The sequence below is a fragment of the Anopheles merus genome, chromosome 2L (assembly GCF_017562075.2).
Source record: "Anopheles merus strain MAF chromosome 2L, AmerM5.1, whole genome shotgun sequence".
NCBI lineage: Eukaryota > Metazoa > Arthropoda > Insecta > Diptera > Culicidae > Anopheles > Anopheles merus.
Genome location: NC_054083.1, coordinates 2,561,817 through 2,580,460, shown reverse-complemented (window position 1 = coordinate 2,580,460; position 18,644 = coordinate 2,561,817). Strand labels below are relative to the sequence as shown.

General features: G+C 38.5%; 2 protein-coding genes across 3 annotated transcripts; one reads left to right on the top strand and one right to left on the bottom strand.

The window, feature by feature from the left end:
* Positions 1-1,442: 1,442 nt before the first annotated feature.
* LOC121593563 lies at positions 1,443-6,103 on the bottom strand. The gene is made up of 4 exons (XM_041916031.1): positions 5,902-6,103; positions 5,382-5,832; positions 4,998-5,292; positions 1,443-1,917 (listed from the first exon to the last, which is right to left on the bottom strand). The coding sequence occupies exons 1-3, from the start codon at positions 6,035-6,037 to the stop codon at positions 5,001-5,003; spliced, it is 879 nt and encodes a 292-aa protein (XP_041771965.1). The 5' UTR covers positions 6,038-6,103; the 3' UTR covers positions 1,443-1,917; positions 4,998-5,000.
* Positions 6,104-12,489: 6,386 nt separating this feature from the next.
* On the top strand, positions 12,490-18,437 carry LOC121594111 (uncharacterized protein K02A2.6-like). Of its 2 annotated transcripts, XM_041917072.1 has the most exons (3): positions 12,490-12,589; positions 14,143-15,027; positions 15,102-18,437. In XM_041917072.1, exons 2-3 carry the CDS (start codon positions 14,143-14,145, stop codon positions 18,138-18,140), a joined length of 3,924 nt encoding a protein of 1,307 aa, XP_041773006.1. In that variant the 5' UTR covers positions 12,490-12,589; the 3' UTR covers positions 18,141-18,437. The 2 variants fall into 2 exon arrangements, with proteins under 2 accessions (XP_041773006.1, XP_041773007.1); XM_041917073.1 differs by having other exon boundaries at positions 14,143-18,437.
* The last annotated feature ends 207 nt before the right edge of the window (positions 18,438-18,644 follow it).

Below are 18,644 nucleotides of genomic sequence, written 5' to 3'. Positions count from 1 at the left end.
CATGTTTCCTGTGCATAAAAAGGGGGATAAGAGCTTAGTGGAAAACTACCGTGGTATTACTACTTTGCCTGCAGGTGCTAAGGTTTTTGAAGTCGTCGTCCAGAACTCGCTCTTGAACTGTTGCCGCTCGCTGATATCAACACGCCAACACGGGTTCTTCCCTCGCCGCAGTGTGACCACTAATTTGGTGGAGTTTGTATCTCACTGCCATGCTGCATTCGCTTCGGGAGCCCAGATGGATGTCATCTATACCGACCTTAAGGCTGCCTTTGATCGGGTGAATCATCGCTTGCTGTTGGCGAAGCTTGCTCGTCTTGGATTCTCTACCCCTTTAGTTGAGTGGTTCGAATCTTATCTCACCAATCGTCGATATCGCGTGAAAGTTGAATGTATGACATCTAGGGAATTCGTGAGTTGTTCAGGCGTGCCACAGGGTAGTAACCTTGGACCTTTGCTGTTTTCTCTATTTTTCAATGACGTTACTACTGTAGTAAGGGAATCTGAATGTTTATTGTATGCGGACGATCTTAGACTTTTTTTTCCTGTGAGGTGTTTTGGTGATTCTCTTGTCCTGCAAGCATCGATCGACTCTTTTTCTGACTGGTGTCTGAACAACGACCTACAAATTTCTGTTGATAAATGTTTGTCCATGTCGTTTCACCGTTCTAATTGTCCAATAGTGTTTAACTACTGCATCTCCGGTACACAATTACAACGACACAGTGCAGTAAAAGACTTAGGAGTTACCCTTGACCGTAAACTTGACTTTCATGTGCACCATAACGAAATTATTGATAGAGCGAACAGAATGCTAGGATTTATACGCAGGCAGTCGAGAGAATTCTCCGACCCACATTGTCTTGTCGCACTCTACAAATCACTAGTCAGATCCATCTTAGAATACTCCTCAGTAGTTTGGTGCCCATCGTCGTCGTTATGGTCGAATAAGATTGAGTCAGTGCAGAAAAAAATCACCCGTTTGGTCTTACGGTTCACACCCTGGCGTAACGTAGCAGCAAGACCTAGTTATCATGCCCGGTGTTTAATTTTTGGACTCGAGTCTCTCGCTACTCGTCGCGAAACGGCGCAAATCTTGTTTATGAAAAAAATCATCCTAGGAGAGATAGATTCACCGGACCTTTTAGCTAGATTTAATTTCCACGTACCTGCTCGTATTTTAAGAAACTTTAGGCTACTAAGAGTTGACCAAACTAGACGTGCATATAGCGATAATGAACCTTTGACTGCGATGGCTTTTAAATTTAATGCACATTATGACTCTTTTGACTGGAATTCCCTAAGTTAACCTGTTTCTCTTGCTGTGATACTCTGTGTTATTTATTTTGTGCTGATGTTACATTGTACCGTGATGCTTTATGTTATTATAAGTTTAGTTTATAAGATCAGTGATAAGGCCAATGATGGCCAATCACTTAACATTTACAAATAAACAAATAAACAAATAAACAAATATAAATGCTAAGATAGTTAAAAAAAAACTATGGAATTGGGTACCTTTCCAAAATTTGAGGTCTTCTAGTGGACCAAGTTTTCGATGGATTTCTTTGGGCAGTTTAACTTTTATAATTTTTTTAGATATTTCTTCAATCTGTTTAGCAAACCATTTAGTTCTAAGACCTAGTTTTCCATCTCTCCAACCTAATAGTAATCTACGCATTATCCCCAAATCGATTAAATGAAAATTGTCACCAACTATGACATCATCAATAACATCGAAATTCTTCAAGCCTAGAAGAGGCGATACTTCCCTGTGATGTTTTCCGTACGCCTTACGACGAAAGTTACGATCCGTTCTCAGTGGTGCATTTGTATCCTTAAAAATGGTACATTCGTCATTGAATTCTCCCTCGCAGGTGCACTTTGCACATCCCTCCTTTGCATTGAAATATGCAACACCTGAAAAGAAAAATAGTATGAGTACTATATAAGATATCAATTCAAATGCGAATATAAAGTACATGAACACAAATGTTTTGCGAGATGTAGCGTAAAGCCACAGCTTTGAATCGTTGTGATGAATTTTGCCAGGATGCAGTCTGATTTTTAATTTTGGTAAGAATAATAGTAGGCCTAGAGCCCTTTGATCAAGTTACGCTAAATTAAACTAACTTATCTACCTTACTGTTGTGGATAGACGTGCCGAGCCCTGGATTTGCCGTAGCAGTTGCGCTGCTGCTGGTCGACATCCAGGGATCGACACTGCGCTCACGCACACTACTACGCCACACTTAGCGATACGCGCTTAGTGTGTGCAGAGTGCATCTAACCCAGAAGAGTGACCCGGCGCTCTAGCACCAATCGAACACGACATCGAACATGAAAAATGTATGGGATTTGACATGTTTGTCTTGTTTGTTTGTTTGTGTCTGACAGTGCACCTCCATATGATTATATGGGTTTGTTCGTGTCGGATGTCGTGTTCGAATGCTGCTAGAGCGCCGCCTGAGTGTGTTACAGGCTACCGGTCGAGCAGGGCTCACGGTGCGGCTCGTGCGCGCGGCCCCATACTTCATTGTATTGTGTTTTGTTATTATTTATTATTGTATTCGTTTTATAAATGTGTAAAAGCTTCAAAACATAAAACTTACACTACTAGTACAATATAGAATAAAAAAAGAAAAAATAAATACAGGTGGTCCCCGAGATACACGGTTAATGGGAACTGAAAACGCCCGAAAAATACAGTGTATCTCCAATTTCCGCCTAAATCGAATCCAGTAATTTTCAGCCCAAATTTAACTAATGTTCATGTAATTTTGCAAGCATGGGGTGGTTTTAGCCACTTAGTTAATTATTTGATGAAATTCTGACTAAATTTAACAGTTTTAACTCTTTTGAAATGTTTTGAACATTCGATCAAAAGGGAATTTTTTTGGCCTTTGACAGTAGATGTGTCAAATCAGTAAAATTTGCTCAAAGAATTGTCAAATTCAGAAGACAGCGTATCTCCGAATCCGCGCATAAGAGGTACCGTGTATCTATAATTTTAAACATAAAAATTTAAAAAAGCACCGTTAGAAGGTGAGAACCTACGCTATACTTTTAGCTTTTAGCCGTTCTCTTAGGTAATTTACAGAAAAGCGCTGAATGCAATTTTGTCACATGCGCCAAGAAATTAGTTTTTTCAATTTACTACCTGTTTGAGGTACTATTATGACTCATTATTGTATCTCTATAGGGATAATCATTATATGATGTGATTTAAACCATTTGAAATTTAACAAAATGCATGCGACGAAGCGGCAAAATCGCAGCTGCTGTTATTTATGTCCAATCCCATACTAAAGCTTGCACTACGAGCAACAGCAACGCGCAAAGAAAGGGTGAAGGGTCATGCCGCCCTGGCAGCATCGTGATCGAGAGGGCAAGGGTGCCATACCGCCCTGGATGCAGCATCACTTGCATCAGCATCAGCACAAAATCGCATCGAGCAGCAGCAACGTGTGAAGTAAGGGCGAGGGTCTATGCCACCAAGCATCAGCAGCAGAGTGCAGCAGCAAAAACAGCAGGAACGTGTGAAGGAAGGGCGAGGGTCCATGTCGCCCAGCATCAACAACAGCAGCAATAGTGTCACAATGTCCAAGGAGGGCGAGGTTGCCCTGCTGCAACACTGTGAGTGGAAAGAGGGGCGAGACCACATGACGTCCCGGTGGCAATCTTGTTCTATAACAAGGGAGGGTTCTATAACAAACGAGGGGCAAGGGAGGACATGCCGCCCCGGCTACAGCCCGTTTCATGAACAGGGACAGGGACTTCATAATCACCATCTCATCAGCGAGCTTCAACCCGATGAAGGCACACGCAGCATCAAGTGCGATGGCGATGGCGGGGCGGAAAAGGGTGCCGGTAGCCGTAAGCTAAGAAAAGCGCCCACACCACAGCATTCCCAGATTTAATCAGCATCGGCCGGAAGGTGTCACCACACCGGTATTCCCTCAGTGGAATATCCCGTGTCGGTTCGACTCCTCCGGATAAATAAAGGGAGAGATGTTGTGGGCAGCCGTGCGTGCCGACCCTTGGACTTGCCGTGGCAGTTGCGCTGCCACCGGTCAACGTCTACGGGGACGACAGTGTGTACACGCACACTGTCGCACACACTAAGCACGCTTAGGCTTACACAAATTGCGAAGGAAGTGTGGGGCATGTTTCTGTATGAATAAAAGTATAAAACACACTGCAAAATCATTTTATAAATTTCCAAATCTAAACAAAACATATGAGAAGGCGAAAAAACATAGCGCGTTGGAATTTGAGGAGGAAAACATATAAGACGTCTAGCAGTTTTTCGTCTGCGTCAGAGCGCGCACTAAAGATGCGTTTCCTGTCAAAACCATACAAGTTGCATGAAAAAAGACTTCGACAACCACATTCAGTCATTTCCTATGTGGTTGCCAACAGAGCAATCCGTATCCATTAGCCGGCAGCTGGAACTGGCTATTGACTCCGACGATTCGTAAGATTCCGGATGTCGACTGGCGGCTCCGGATGGTAAAAGGTTCTAGCCTTGGAATATTGCACCTTCCTTACGAAGCCGCTTGGCGGAGTTATTTAGAAACGATGCCGATTTTTGTCTTTACCCATTACTAGTTTTTTTTACAATAACATGAGATCTTTACATGGTATTACAAGACGCTCGATCCTCCTCTCACTCTTGTTGGCCTGATTGGTTTAATCCGATGATAGTTCTACTACAGATGTACCAATAGGGTAAATTAAGGTTCACGCCCAGTAATCCGCACTTTTGACAACCAAATTTATGATATGAAATAGTGTTTGTGTAAAAGCGTTATTTAGGGACCAATTCTAAGTGATAGAATGTAAGAGGAAGTGTTACTAGTTTAGGTAATAAAGATCATTCGAGTCCAGAAAGTTAAAGCGTACGAATGATACAAAAAATATCGGTCAAAAGTACAGACATTTGATGAAAAGGTTTAGTATCTTTCAATTTTTTAAATACATGCTTACTTTGTATTTACCTTTTAAAAAAGCTCTGGCGCTATTATTGCCCGTACTTTAATTGTGACTCGACGATTATTCAGCACCATACCAACGTCCATTAACATATTCAGCTCATGAACCAGTGGTTTCATAAACCTTCTCACATCTTTTGGTTTGGTACGTCCACAAAAAATAGCTGCTGTGATTGGGGCAATCTGAGGCATTTCCTTTATGTTGATCATGATCGGCCAAAATTGTATTTTACTGCTTTTGTGCAACGGAAGCCCGTCGATGAAAATGTTTAAAGATAGCGTTTCTGGTACTGTTGCAAATCTAAAAACAAAACAAAAACAAAAAAGCAATTAAATAATGGAAGAAATTAATAAATTAATTAATTCTAAATGTGTTTCAAATAGCCTTACCGTAAACTTTGAATTAGACTTTTCCTAATGCCACGGTTCCAGAATGAACCATTTCCCAGATCTTTTATTTTTGGACGCTTTCTATTGGTGTTTAGAAGCGTTCTGGCATCTTTTGGGAGAGCAAAATTAGTCTTCGTCCTCAAAATCTTAAGCAACATATTTATCGCCGAGTGGTTTTGATTGGTATACAATGCAAAATAATGCAAACAATCAGAGACTGACATTGTATCAAAATCAATAGCTCCTTCGTCTATCTCATCTTCTTCTTCGTCACTCTCAGCTTCTCGTTCGACACTCTCAGCTTCACCTTCACCACACTCGGCTTCTTCTTTACCACTCTCGGCTTCTTCCTCGTTTGGACTAAAGATCAGCGGAAATTGTTCGCCATCCCCTTGAAAAGATGCTTCACCAAGAAGTTTAGCTGTAATGTCACTGTTTGGTTGCACCATACCTGCAACAAAAGAACAATTCGTATATTCATGCAATCTGATATGGTTAATAAAAGGAAAATAGCACAAACCATCAGTCGTATCGGTATAGTCGAATTCCGCAGCAGCACCACACTCTTCTTCTTTTCTTAAATCTTCCAACTTCCTTTTTCGTCTGTACAACAAACCACTCTTGTTCATATTGCGTGCGTAATTTTCATCAGCCATTTTGGTTAATTAATTTTAGTTTATACTTCTTTTTTACTTCACATCAACCACGCACTGTACAACAATCACCCACCGTAGCACGCCAAGATCTGTCAAAGCATACGCCATTACACATGAAGAAATGAACGAAGAAAAAGTCTTTTCTTCGTTTCTTCTTTGATTCTTTCTGTATTTGTCAAAATCTTCGATAAATAACAACTGCAATGCAACAAAACTTGAAAAGACCGTTAATGACCGTTAGATGAAAGTTTCGTAAAACAGTTCAACCTTGAAATTTTTTCGATTTTTTCGGTTGTTGTCTTAGGTTTTCAGCTATCTGCATGATATAAAATAGCAAGTATCAGAACCAATTTCCTTTTAAGACTGTGGAGTCTGATAATAGAAGAAAACAAATTATAAGACTTTTTTCCGACCTTGTGGTCGTAATGTGGCTATTTGGGGTGTTAAAGTTAATGTTAGGCCGGTATGATTCCGTAGCACAAAAGGCAAGCCCGGAGAAATCCGTGGTGCTATATTGTAATAAGAATGTAAGTCCGGTATGATTCCGTAGCGCAATAGGCAAGACCGATAAATGTCGTAGGGCCGTATTGAAACTAATGTGAGTCCGGTATGATTCCGTAGCATAAACGGCAAGTCCAGAGAAATCTGTAGTGCCATATTGTAATGAGAATGTGAATCCAGTATGATCTAGTATGAATATCCAGTATGTAGCACCAAAGGCAAGACCGAGGAATTTCGAAATGCCGCATTAAAACTAATGTTAGACCGGTAAGGTTCCATAACATAGAAATCAAGTCAGAAGAATTGCCATACTAAAATAGGAAAATTGATATTATGCAGCATACGCTGACGACAAAAGTAGATGAAAAGAAATGGAAAGGAAAGTATAGTGGTGGAAAAAGAGATTAATCTGGCAAGCCAAGTTGTCACATAAAAGACAACTTAGATTAATATAAAAACAAGCTAAAGAGTGGCTGGCAGCGCGAGAAGCTCAATGTGCGTGACATCTTGAATGTGATTATGTGCGATGGAAAGAATGCGATTATGTGTTATGTGAAGTGCACAGTTGCACATAAAAAAAGCGATAGAGAGAGAGAGAGAAAGAGAGAGAGATAGAGATAGATAGAGAGAGAGAGAGACAGAGAGAGACAGAGAAAGAGAGAGAGAGATAGAGATAGATAGAGAGAGAGAGAGAGAGAGAGAGAGAGAGAGAGAGAGAAAATAAAATTGAAGATTTAGAGGAAAAATACAATTGAGAGACACGATACAGTAAACAAAAAAAAGAACACAAATAATTTGGAGATAGTTAAAGCAACATAAATAAATACAATTTAAAAAAGAATAAAACAAGGTATTCAAAAATAACTTCAATCAAAGAAAAGATCAAAAACGAAAAGAATGTAGAGATAGTTTGTATTATGTGATAACATTTAATAGAATAAAACAAAATTAGATGTGGTGTTGACCTTTGATCAATAAGGCTCTTTTGATGCATAAAAAAAATACAATAGGCAAATTTTGTTAGAGTCTTGTTAATTATAAATATTGTTGATAACTTCAAAGAAAGTAATGTAATGCGAACGAACATCGGGGAATAATTCCTACTGTTAAAAATAATTACATAAAATCGTTAGTCATGCATTTATATAAACAAACGGGATTTGTTTGCAAACCAAATGCTAATACATCACGACAGAATTGTGATTCAACCGAAATGCACATGATGATAGATAGATTAGAAGACTTGATTATAAACTATGGATCTAGCTATTGGAGATTGAAAAATAATCAATTTGTTGATTTCATTAATCGTTATTGTGTTTATCCAACAACAAGTAGTATTTTAAGAATGCAGTTGCTTTGGAGGTTTGTGGTAATGATAGAATATTTCAAAAATATTAGAGGGAATCATTGCTCTTCCTATGCTTATACAATACCAAAATTGATAACAGGATACAAGTTCAAAAAACATTGGTCCGAAGGGTTTACTCGCTATAATAGCAATCCAGATAGATTGTCCAGATCTCCAGATCCAGATCGACCAATTCCAAATTCAACCCATTCCAGATGGAGCTAGGCTAATTGCTATGATAGCTGCTAGGATGAAAGGACGTCCAATTTGACAGCCTACTGACCGATTTTGGTACCTGATTTAGAGCAAATTAGCGATAAGTTCGGTTAAGGTCTTGAAGTAGGGTCGAATAAGGTCAACGCAAACAGCTGATAAAAATTAGGCTCAATCGAGGATAGTAGCCAAAGCAATTAGAAGAAGACAGTGTGACGAACATTCCACACCGTCTAGACAGGTCTAATTTCGATACGCACACGCACTGCCCAGTACCGGAATAGCTAACGCCAAAACGGACTGCGGTTGCAGTGTGCAATAAGAGACGCGTGTCCGCGACTCTATCGAATGGTTCCCACATTTTGCCACCTTACAAAATAACAGGGAACCGATGACAATTTCGGTTCCCACAACAAAATGCAACATTGGCAAAACGGCTTCAGGTATCTCGCCTGACGTGAAACTAATGAAACTAATAAATAGAACGCATCGTGTCCGGAACCAGGAGAGTGATGTATGAAGAAACAAACTAAAAGGTTCTATTCAGTGTTGACTATCCATGATATCACAATGGTGTTTCTAAGATATTACAATCGATGATACAACATCGATATTACAACAGGCATATGTTGGACAAATGGGCAAAATTATCTACGCGAGCGAAGGTTAAAGTAATCGAAATGAAGTCACTAACAGATTGATACACACGGACAACACAGAGTAACAGGCTGATTATGAAGATTATTAAAATGGGATGGGAAATTAATTTTTAAATGTTTAAGGCCAAAAATACACGGACAGGAATTTCGCGGCCGCGGAATTCCGCTTGCTGAAAAATGTACGGATATGACAGTTCGGGAAAGTTGCCGTTGACACTTTGTATATGGGTTTGACAGCAGGTGGAATTCCGCGGCCGCGAAATTCCGGTCCGTGTATTTTCGGCCTAACAATTTAAAAAAGATATCATAATGACTACTTAAGGTAGTTGCAATCTTTCATCACAAAAAAGGGAATTGAAAATTTATTACGGACAAAATGAAACATAAGGTTAAAAAAAGAAAGAAGAAAATTTAAGAGCATATACAATAACATGTTTGATATTTTTGCCACACCTTCCAGTACGTGTAGATAGCAAAAGTTGGTGCAGGAAAAATCATTCTTTCATGGAATAAAGAGTAACTGACAAACATTTTGGACGAGTCCCAGGTCAGTAGATTATACGTGAGATCAAAAAAAAAATTCAAGTTTGTAAAACCAGCCCGTAAGACCAGCTAAGATGATATCTGAAAGATAATGTCCATAATAATGTAATGAAAGATTATGTAATGTCTATTGATCATGGTTGTGAGACTGACAAAAGCTAATATGCATCGGAATGAGTTAGAAAAATAGGGAAGAGCAAAGTTAACAAGAAGTATAGATACAAAAGATAGTTCGAAGAAGCGACGTATTGTAGGAATTGTGATAAATAGAAGAAGTAAATAAGACAAGAATCGAACATTACTGTAAATATGTAGAATATATGCTATTTATGTCAAATAGGCTTTGAGATGTTGAAATAAGTAATCGTTGGAGTAGGAATCTACTTTGCAAAAAAAAAGTCTGACATGAGTCATCGATGAGGAGAGTTATAAATGTAGATGTGTTTGAGGTATTGAGAATGAAGTCAAGCAAAGAAAGCGAGAAGGAAGATGACACGGAACTTATAGGAGCAATGCAGAAGCAAGTGACACCGAGTAGAATAGAACCAACGAATGATGTTGCAGCGGTTGAGCGCAGATCTCAAAGAAAAAATTAGCTGTTGTTACAGTTACATGTATCGGATAAGTATTGAGTTTGGGAATGTTAAATGAAAAAATGAAATTATTTTGAAAAAATAATGTTTTTTTACAGCTTATCTTTAGCGTAATGCACAGTACTGTACCCTGAATCATGATGCAAAGAAGTCCTTCGAGGTGGCCGAGACACGGAAATGTACTACACGCAATAGGATTTCAGAACACGTGGAGAGATGGAGCACATATATGATACAACCATCAAGTTACTAATGCTATGAAGGAAGTGGAAGAATAGAAGATCGAGATGTAGATGTACAAAAAAAATCATTTGCAAGAAACCACGACATAGTAGTCAGAATCATGAAGTATTATGACAATTGAAAAGTTAGACCATGCAAATTTGGTTTTTGTTAGGATTTAAGGATTAGACGTAGATGTATATACAATCGATATTGTAAACCGTGAATTGTTTGCTTTAAGTTGAAAAACCATAGAAAATCTGTATAACAGAATATAAGAGAGGCTTTTTTTTCACTGTTTTTCTTGGAGGAGGAAAGGGATTGTAGAATGCAATAGCAGTGACAGAGAGGGACAGCATGTACAAGTAGGGAGAATAGGTTGACAGTTGTTATTGAACCACCGCCGAAGACGGGCGAATAAATATTACACCGAACCAGAACTCTACAGATGCTGAAAAGCCTTTTTTTGCGTTTTGATGAGATCTACCATTTCGTCTTCTTTGTAATTTTCCGACAAACCGATAATACGGAACTTTCTAGTTGGCAAGGAAGTTAGATACTGCTCACCCAGAGATGTCTGTATTTCCTTTCTTATATGGTCAATCCCTTCTTGTGAAGCCCATTCAACAATAATTTCACCAGGCTTACCATTACGGAAATTTGTTATTTTATGTATTCTTGGATCCAAATTCGCTCTGATGTCGCTTCTAGTTTTGTCACAAGTCTGATCTATCTTTGGTATAATTATTAAAGTCCCAGTATTGTTTTTTACTTGATTATCTATTTTTGAGACATTGGGAAGATTGGTATTTCTAGGAGTTTCCATCCTTCCACTATTTGTCCTTTTTCTTTTACGAGTTAGAGTTGTCCACTCTGTTGTACCTATTGAATCAGTGGGCTAAAGAGTAGAGAAGGCCCTACAAGTTTTGCTTGCACGCAACTTGGATGCAAGTGAGCAAAAAGTACGGCAGTAGTCGGCCATCTTTTTTTACGCGGGCATGATTTTTATGCTATGCGCATAGCATAGCCATCGGCGTCTAAGGGTTTGAAGCTGTTGAAATATTTCGCATAAATTTTCATGAAATTTTTCACATTTGAACAAAATAATCGTTATGGCGTTTAAATCGCTTTCAGTTGTAGACTTTCTCACTGTGTTGATGCTTGTGTCTTTCCTATTGAAAGTTAGATATTAGAGAAAATAACTGAAAATAGATAGGGATATCTTCTTCTTCGCTTAAGCGGTATTTCTTTATTATGTTTAAAAAACGAACGTTCGGGTGCGGGCCCGGATAATCGCGCCAACTGAATTGGTTGATCAGTGATACCACTGCATACATACCTGCAGTGTAAACATTGCAAATTGTTAAATTCAGCAGAGCTGTATACATTATAAACTACGTTATATATTGCCCTATTAGATTGTATCTTGTGAAATATTCCTCGTTTACTAGCAGATAATTAAGTAATCCCAAATTAAACATCCGATCGTTATTTTATTATAAAAGATGAGGCTGATCATCTAAACCAAGTTTGTTCAGAACTGAAGCGGTTGAACCAATCCCGAAAATGACTCTGTATCAATGTTTCAATGTAACCACAATTCGTGATACCTTCATTCAACTTTATGGTGGCATATAATCATTCCTCTTTATAATCGCCGAAAACGCTTGCGGCTACAACATTTTGTACAACGAACCTTACACGCCACCCAAAGTGAGACACTTGAGTGACGATAAGTGAATTCAAAAAAACATGGAAACAGGCCAAACACGAAAATATTTTTTCATGGTCCATAATGCAAACTGAATGGGTGGATACTTACGAATCAAATTGGTCATAAAGGCTATATTTAACAAATAGAATATATGAATATGTCGCGGTTTTTTTTTTTTTTTTGGCTCACAGCAGCTGACTATAAAGATTCGTCATCCTTATTTTATCTGCCCGGTAGATTAAGATGATGATCCAATGGAGCGTTTGGTCTCAAAGCACCTTTTGCAAACGCCGAATATGTTCGATCACTTAATCCGCATAACCGATATGAAATGGGTAATTCTACAGCTTTAGCTGAAGCTGGACAACCTACGGCTTGTCGCATCTCGTACTGCTCGTTAACTCATGAGGCGAGCATTTATGTACAGGTCAAATAAATTGCCACCAGGTACTCATCACTCCAACTCATACGTTATCCTTATCATATCACTTAGATCACATCACTGTAGAGTTGCGTACAAGTTCAGCAAAAGAGAGAGGATCGCATGAGTGGATGAGCGCTGAGCGCACTGGCTCAAAGAGAGAATTGTGATGGAGAGGAATTGATGAGAGCGTATATAAGCAAATGCTCAAAGCAAAGAAGGGGGCTTTTTGGAATAAACAGTTGGACAGAGAACTATTAACAGCACCGAACTAACGGGCAGGATTCTACAATTGGCGCAGCCGGTAGTGAAAATTTTGTTAAAATAAAGGAAAGGTATATACAATGGAAGATCGGATTTATCCGAAGTACTGTGAAGTTTTCAAAAGCGTAATAGTTGGTTAAAAGTGAGCTTCAATTAACATAGTGTAATACCATAATAGCGATACACGAAGTGAAAGTGAGTTATGAGACCGGCAAAAGCCGCAGCACGCAAAAAAAAAAAAAAAGAAGTTGGAAATCCGTAGCATAAATTGAGACCGGAAAGTCAATACGATGTTAAATTGAGTCCGTTAAAACGTAATAGTGAGAGAGATTGGATCATGAGACCGGCAAAGCCGCAGCATGTACAAAAAGTTGAAAATCCGTAGCACAAATTGAGACCGGAAAACTAGTACTATAATGGGTTGAGTCCGTTAAACGTAGCGCCCAAATGAATCCAGAAATAATTTCTGTAGCAAAATATGGGACCGGTTGAATCCGTAGCATAAAACGAGTCCGGGAAAACCGTAGCTAAATTGAAGTTAAGGCCGGTGAAATACCGAAGTAACTAAAAGAGTCCGGGGTTTCCGTAGCAAAATTCGTGAGGCCGGTCTTATCCGCAGCACCAGAAAAAAGGGAGGGAAAAGGGCCGTGAAGTTATGTTAGAAAGTGATGAAGCGAATGAAAATTAGTATTGCGTTCTAATGAGACGACAAAAAGGTGGAATTAACCGTGATTGAAATAATATGAAAAACAAATAAGTTGGAATTGGTGGCAATCGTGCGTGTGTAAGTGAGTTGAAAAGAGTTAAAAAAAATATATATATATGTTCACGTATGCATCCACATTATACCAGTGGAATAACCTACAATACAAAAGAGGAGAATACATTTCAACGGAAACAAAGAAGTGGTAGAACTGAGTTGAAATTCGAAGAAAGATAAGACAATGGGTCAAAACCAGCTGCTGCTGCCGAGTCGTGTGTGGTCGAATATGGTGGTAAAGAAGACAAAGAATAAAAAAGAGGAGGAGAAGCCGGTGACAAAATAACTAGTGCAAAACAAACTGCGGTAAACACCTTGGTGCCAAAATCTGGATGACAGGGAATAGGAAGAAAAGAAGAAAAGCGGCACGTGCGGTACAAAGGAACTGTGAAGTGTGTTGGATAAGAACGTTGGAGACAGATAACAAAAGAACATTAATAATGTATCAATTTTGGACACAGTCTTTTGTACTGGCTTGTCATTTGGGAATAATCAGATAAATCTGGGAACAGTTTTACGATGTGTGTTCTTGGACACATTATGTGTGTTTTGAGGATATGTGTGTATGCGTGTGCATGTGCGGATGTGTGAGTGTATGGATTTCGCGAATAATTTATTTTATCTTGTGTGTGTGTGTGTGTGTGTGTGTTTTTTTTTCTGCTCCCCATGCTTATAGCGGTTAAAAAAAAAAATAATAATAATAATTTTTTTTTTCATGGGATTAGTTATTGTGGCATAAAGACAGTAAAAATGGATTTTCCTTTTATTTATTTATTTTTTTCTTTCTTTTGCTTTTTGTTAAAGTTATTTTTATTTAAGGTATCCTTTTATTTTTTTATTTTTTTTTTTCTCGTTGCATTGTAGATGGAAGAAAATTGGCCATTGCAACCGTTCAATGAGTCGGTGGATGCTTCGGATTTACGCCGTGAGTGGCAGGAGTGGCACCGAGCATTTGAGCTAATAATAATGCTTAAAAAGATCAATACGCAAGATGAGAAGTTGGCGTACATGCTGGCACGTGGAGGTCGAGGATTGCAGAGAATTTACTTCAATTTGGCTCTGGTATCAGGAGAAGAACAGCCAAGTCCAGCAGTAATACCCTTTCAGCAACCACAAGTTCCGGAGTACGACAATGCTATTAAACGTTTAAATCATTTCTTTTTGGGAAAGAGAAACGAACGCATCGAGTTGGAGCTTTTTCGTTCTCTAAAACAAGAAAATGAAGAATCGTTCAACCAGTTTGTGTTGCGACTAAGGACACAAGCTGCACGATGCGATTTCCACGAACGAATAGTAAAAGAAATAGCACACCAAATAACTGTAGGACCAAAGGATGAGCGAGTAAGAGATAAAGGGTTAGAAAATACGATGGAATTGGATGAACTCATTAATTACGCAATCAATAGAGAAATTCTGATAGGCCAAAAGATGAAGATCAAGGATAAGGAACAGGAATCATCAATAGCGTATGTAAAATCAATGCCAGTAACAGAAAAAAGGAAATGGCGTGAGTCTAGCTGCTATCGATGCGGTTCGTGGCGACACAGTGGGGATTCAAGTGAGTGTTATGCGCGTAAAGCACGATGTAACTCTTGCGGACGAGTAGGTCATTTTGGTAGAGTTTGTAAGAAAGACGGACGGAACTCGGTCAAAAACAATTATCAATGGAAGAGAGCAAAGAATGAACCAACGGATCGACGAGAACAAAATCAACGAAATGAAGCGAATGAAAAGGACAGCCTTAATGAGGTATTATATCACAATTGAGAGGGCTAGTAGAATCCTGTATGGGTGTTTGTAATGATATCTTATTTTCTTATTAGATTTTTACCACGACGCGACTATTGGACAACGGTATGGTTAAATGCATGTTAGATACGGTTCATGTAGTTTTCCTAATAGATTCCGGTGCATCAGTAAACACAGTGACAGAACAAGTATGGTTAGAATTACAAAAATCAAAGGCAAACATTCAAGATATATCTTACAATTGCGATAAGCAAATCACAACGTACGCTAGTAATCAGCCTCTGAAATTAATTTTAAAGTTTAAAGCAGTAATATCAATTAATCAGAGTAAACCTACAACTTTCGCTGAATTCATTGTAGTGCAAGGCAGTAATAAGTCGTTGTTAGGTAAAGTGACGGCTGAGGAATTAAAAGTTTTGAAAGTAGGCTTGGAAGTACAAAATATTGAGGAAAGATGTCAACCATTTCCGAAATTCCCCGGTATTCAGATTCGATTATCTATTAACAAAGAAGTTCCGCCGAAGAAAATATCCTATGTTCGCATTCCCATTGCACTGGAGAAAAAGGTAGAAAGTAAAATTCAACAGATGTTAGAAACTGATATAATAGAACCAGTTGATGGTCCCCCCGAATGGATATCACCAATGGTGGTGGTACCAAAGGGCAAAGACGATATTAGAATTTGCATAAATATGAAGTATCCAAATCAAGCCATACAACGAGAGCATTTTCCACTTCCAGTTATCGAAACTTTATTGAACAAATTACAAGGATGTAAGATTTTCTCAAAACTTGATATAACTTCGGCTTATCACCACGTAGAACTCCATCCAGACTCGAGAGGAATCACCACTTTTATGACAAACAAAGGATTAATGCGTTTTAAACGATTGATGTTTGGAATAAATTGTGCGCCAGAGATCTTTCAGCGGATTATGACGCAAATGCTTCTAGGAATAGCTGGTGTAGTAATCTACATAGACGATATAGTCATTGCAGGAAAAGATAAAGTGGAACATGATAGTCGATTAAAGCAGGTGTTAGAAATACTAGGAAAGAATAATGCTACATTGAATAAGGATAAATGTTCTATAGAAGTAAAAGAATTGGAAATCCTCGGCTACAATATAAGTGCGTCAGGTATTGGTCCCACAGAAGCTAAAATAGAGGCTATAAAGAACTTTAGGAAACCAATAACAAAAGAAGAGACTAGAAGCTTCTTAGGTTTAGTTAATTTTGTTGGGCAGTTTATTCATCACCTTTCAAGTAGATCAGAACCATTACGAAAATTCATCAGAGGAGAAATAGAAGTATTTGGAAAAGAGCAAGAAGCAGCGTTTGATGATTTAAGACTGGAATTGTCGAATAATGTACGTAAACTGGGTTTTTTCAAACCGGAAGAGGACACGGAACTGTATGTTGATGCTTCTCCAACAGGATTAGGTGCCGTGTTGACCCAGAGGAATAAGAAAGGCATGTCTAGGATTATAAGCTTTGCATCAAAAGGCTTGACGAAACCTGAAAAGGTCTATCCACAAACGCAAAGAGAAGCGTTAGCAGTAGTATGGGCTGTTGAAAAATTTTATCCATACTTGTTTGGTACTACATTTACCATCTTTACAGACCATAAAACATTAGAGTATATATTTGAAGGAAAGCATCAAAGCGGCAAACGAGCTTGTTCTAGAGCGGAAGGCTGGGCTTTAAGACTACAGCCATATAATTTTGTAGTAAAATACATTCCAGGCTCATCTAATATTTCAGATAGTTTATCAAGATTATGCCCTAATTCAGATAAAGATAAATCGTTTGATGAAGCTTCTGAACATTATGTATATACTATTGAGAGCGAGTCTGAAGCAATTACGTTAAACGAAATTAAAGCGGAAACAGATAAAGATGAAACAATGAGAGAGGTCATTAAAGCAATTGAAAATCAATCTTGGAAACCAAAACTAGCACACTATCAGGCATTTAGTAAAGAACTAGGAATAGTGCAGGGTATTGTAGTTAGGGACGATAGATTAGTTCTACCTGAAAAATTGCGTCAAAAGGCCCTAAAGATAGCTCACATAGGTCACCCTGGCGAAGAAACTATGAAAAGAAAACTTAGGGAAAGAATGTGGTGGCCATATATGGACCGAGAAATCACATGTTTTGTAAAAGCTTGTGCTGGTTGTGCAGCAGTGAGACCTTTGGGTCACGCAGAACCAATGATTAGAAAAGAAATGCCAGATCGTCCTTGGCAGGATATTGCAATAGATTTTTTTTCGGTTAAGGAATATGGAACGTTTCTGGTAGTTGTCGATTACTACAGCAGATTCATAAAAATCATTGAGATGAAAATTACATCAGCAAGTAAGACTATCGAGGCTTTAGAGACAATATGCAAGGATCAATCATATCCAGAATCAATTAGATGTGACAATGGGCCACCTTTTAGTAGTGAAGAATTTAAAAACTATTTTAAACGTAAAGATATAAAAATAATTCACACAATACCGTATTGGCCACAGATGAATGGACTTGTGGAAAGGAATAATAGAGGTATACTTCGTGCTTTGCGAATTGCGAAAGCAGAAAAAACAGATTGGCGCGAAGCAATTATAAAATATGAAAATATGTACAACACCACTCCACACTCCATAACGGGAAAAGCTCCGCTTGAACTACTCACTGGAAGACCAATCAAAGGCCTATTGCCATCGTTAAGAACTACAGAGGTTTGGAATCGTGATAGTGAAGTTAAGGAAAGAGATGCTATAAAGAAAATGAAAGGAAAACTTTACGCAGATAGATCAAGGAAATCCAAACAGTCTGGAATTAAAGTAGGAGATAGAGTGCGGGTATGGCATTACCAGCAAGGAAAATCGGAGCCAAATTATGGAATTGAGATATTTAAGGTGTTAAGAAAAGTAGGAAATGATACGGTAGTTGTAAGTAGTGCAGGTGTAAAATATCGCCGGCCCGTGGCTCATTTAAGTAAGGTTTGTGACGAAGAAACGCAACAAAACAATACAATAAGTACACAACATAAACAGCAACAAAAGGATAAGAAGGAATTTAAACGTCCCACGCGCATTCGAAAAATCCCAAATAGGTATAATGATTAGTTTTTTTTTCTTTTCTTGCTTTAAGTAATAATAATTAAAATATATTTGTAATGTACATATTTCACTTCCGAGTAGAAAAGGGATGTAGAGTTGCGTACAAGTTCAGCAAAAGAGAGAGGATCGCATGAGTGGATGAGCGCTGAGCGCACTGGCTCAAAGAGAGAATTGTGAGGGAGAGGAATTGATGAGAGCGTATATAAGCAAGTGCTCAAAGCAAAGAAGGGGGCTTTTTGGAATAAACAGTTGGACAGAGAACTATTAACAGCACCGAACTAACGGACAGGATTCTACAATCACCTTCATTCAACTTTATGGCGCGTTGAACGGCGTTAGTCCTAATTGAAACGAATGTTTTCTCCACATAACGTAATCCTTTCTTGTGTAAGGAGTGCAACCCATAAGACTGCTTGATGCTGTTTTCAAAATGGGGTCAGAAAGTGATCCATTGTGTTTTCTAAAATATTTTAGTTACACCTACGTATGTTCTTTAGAACCACCTTTGAT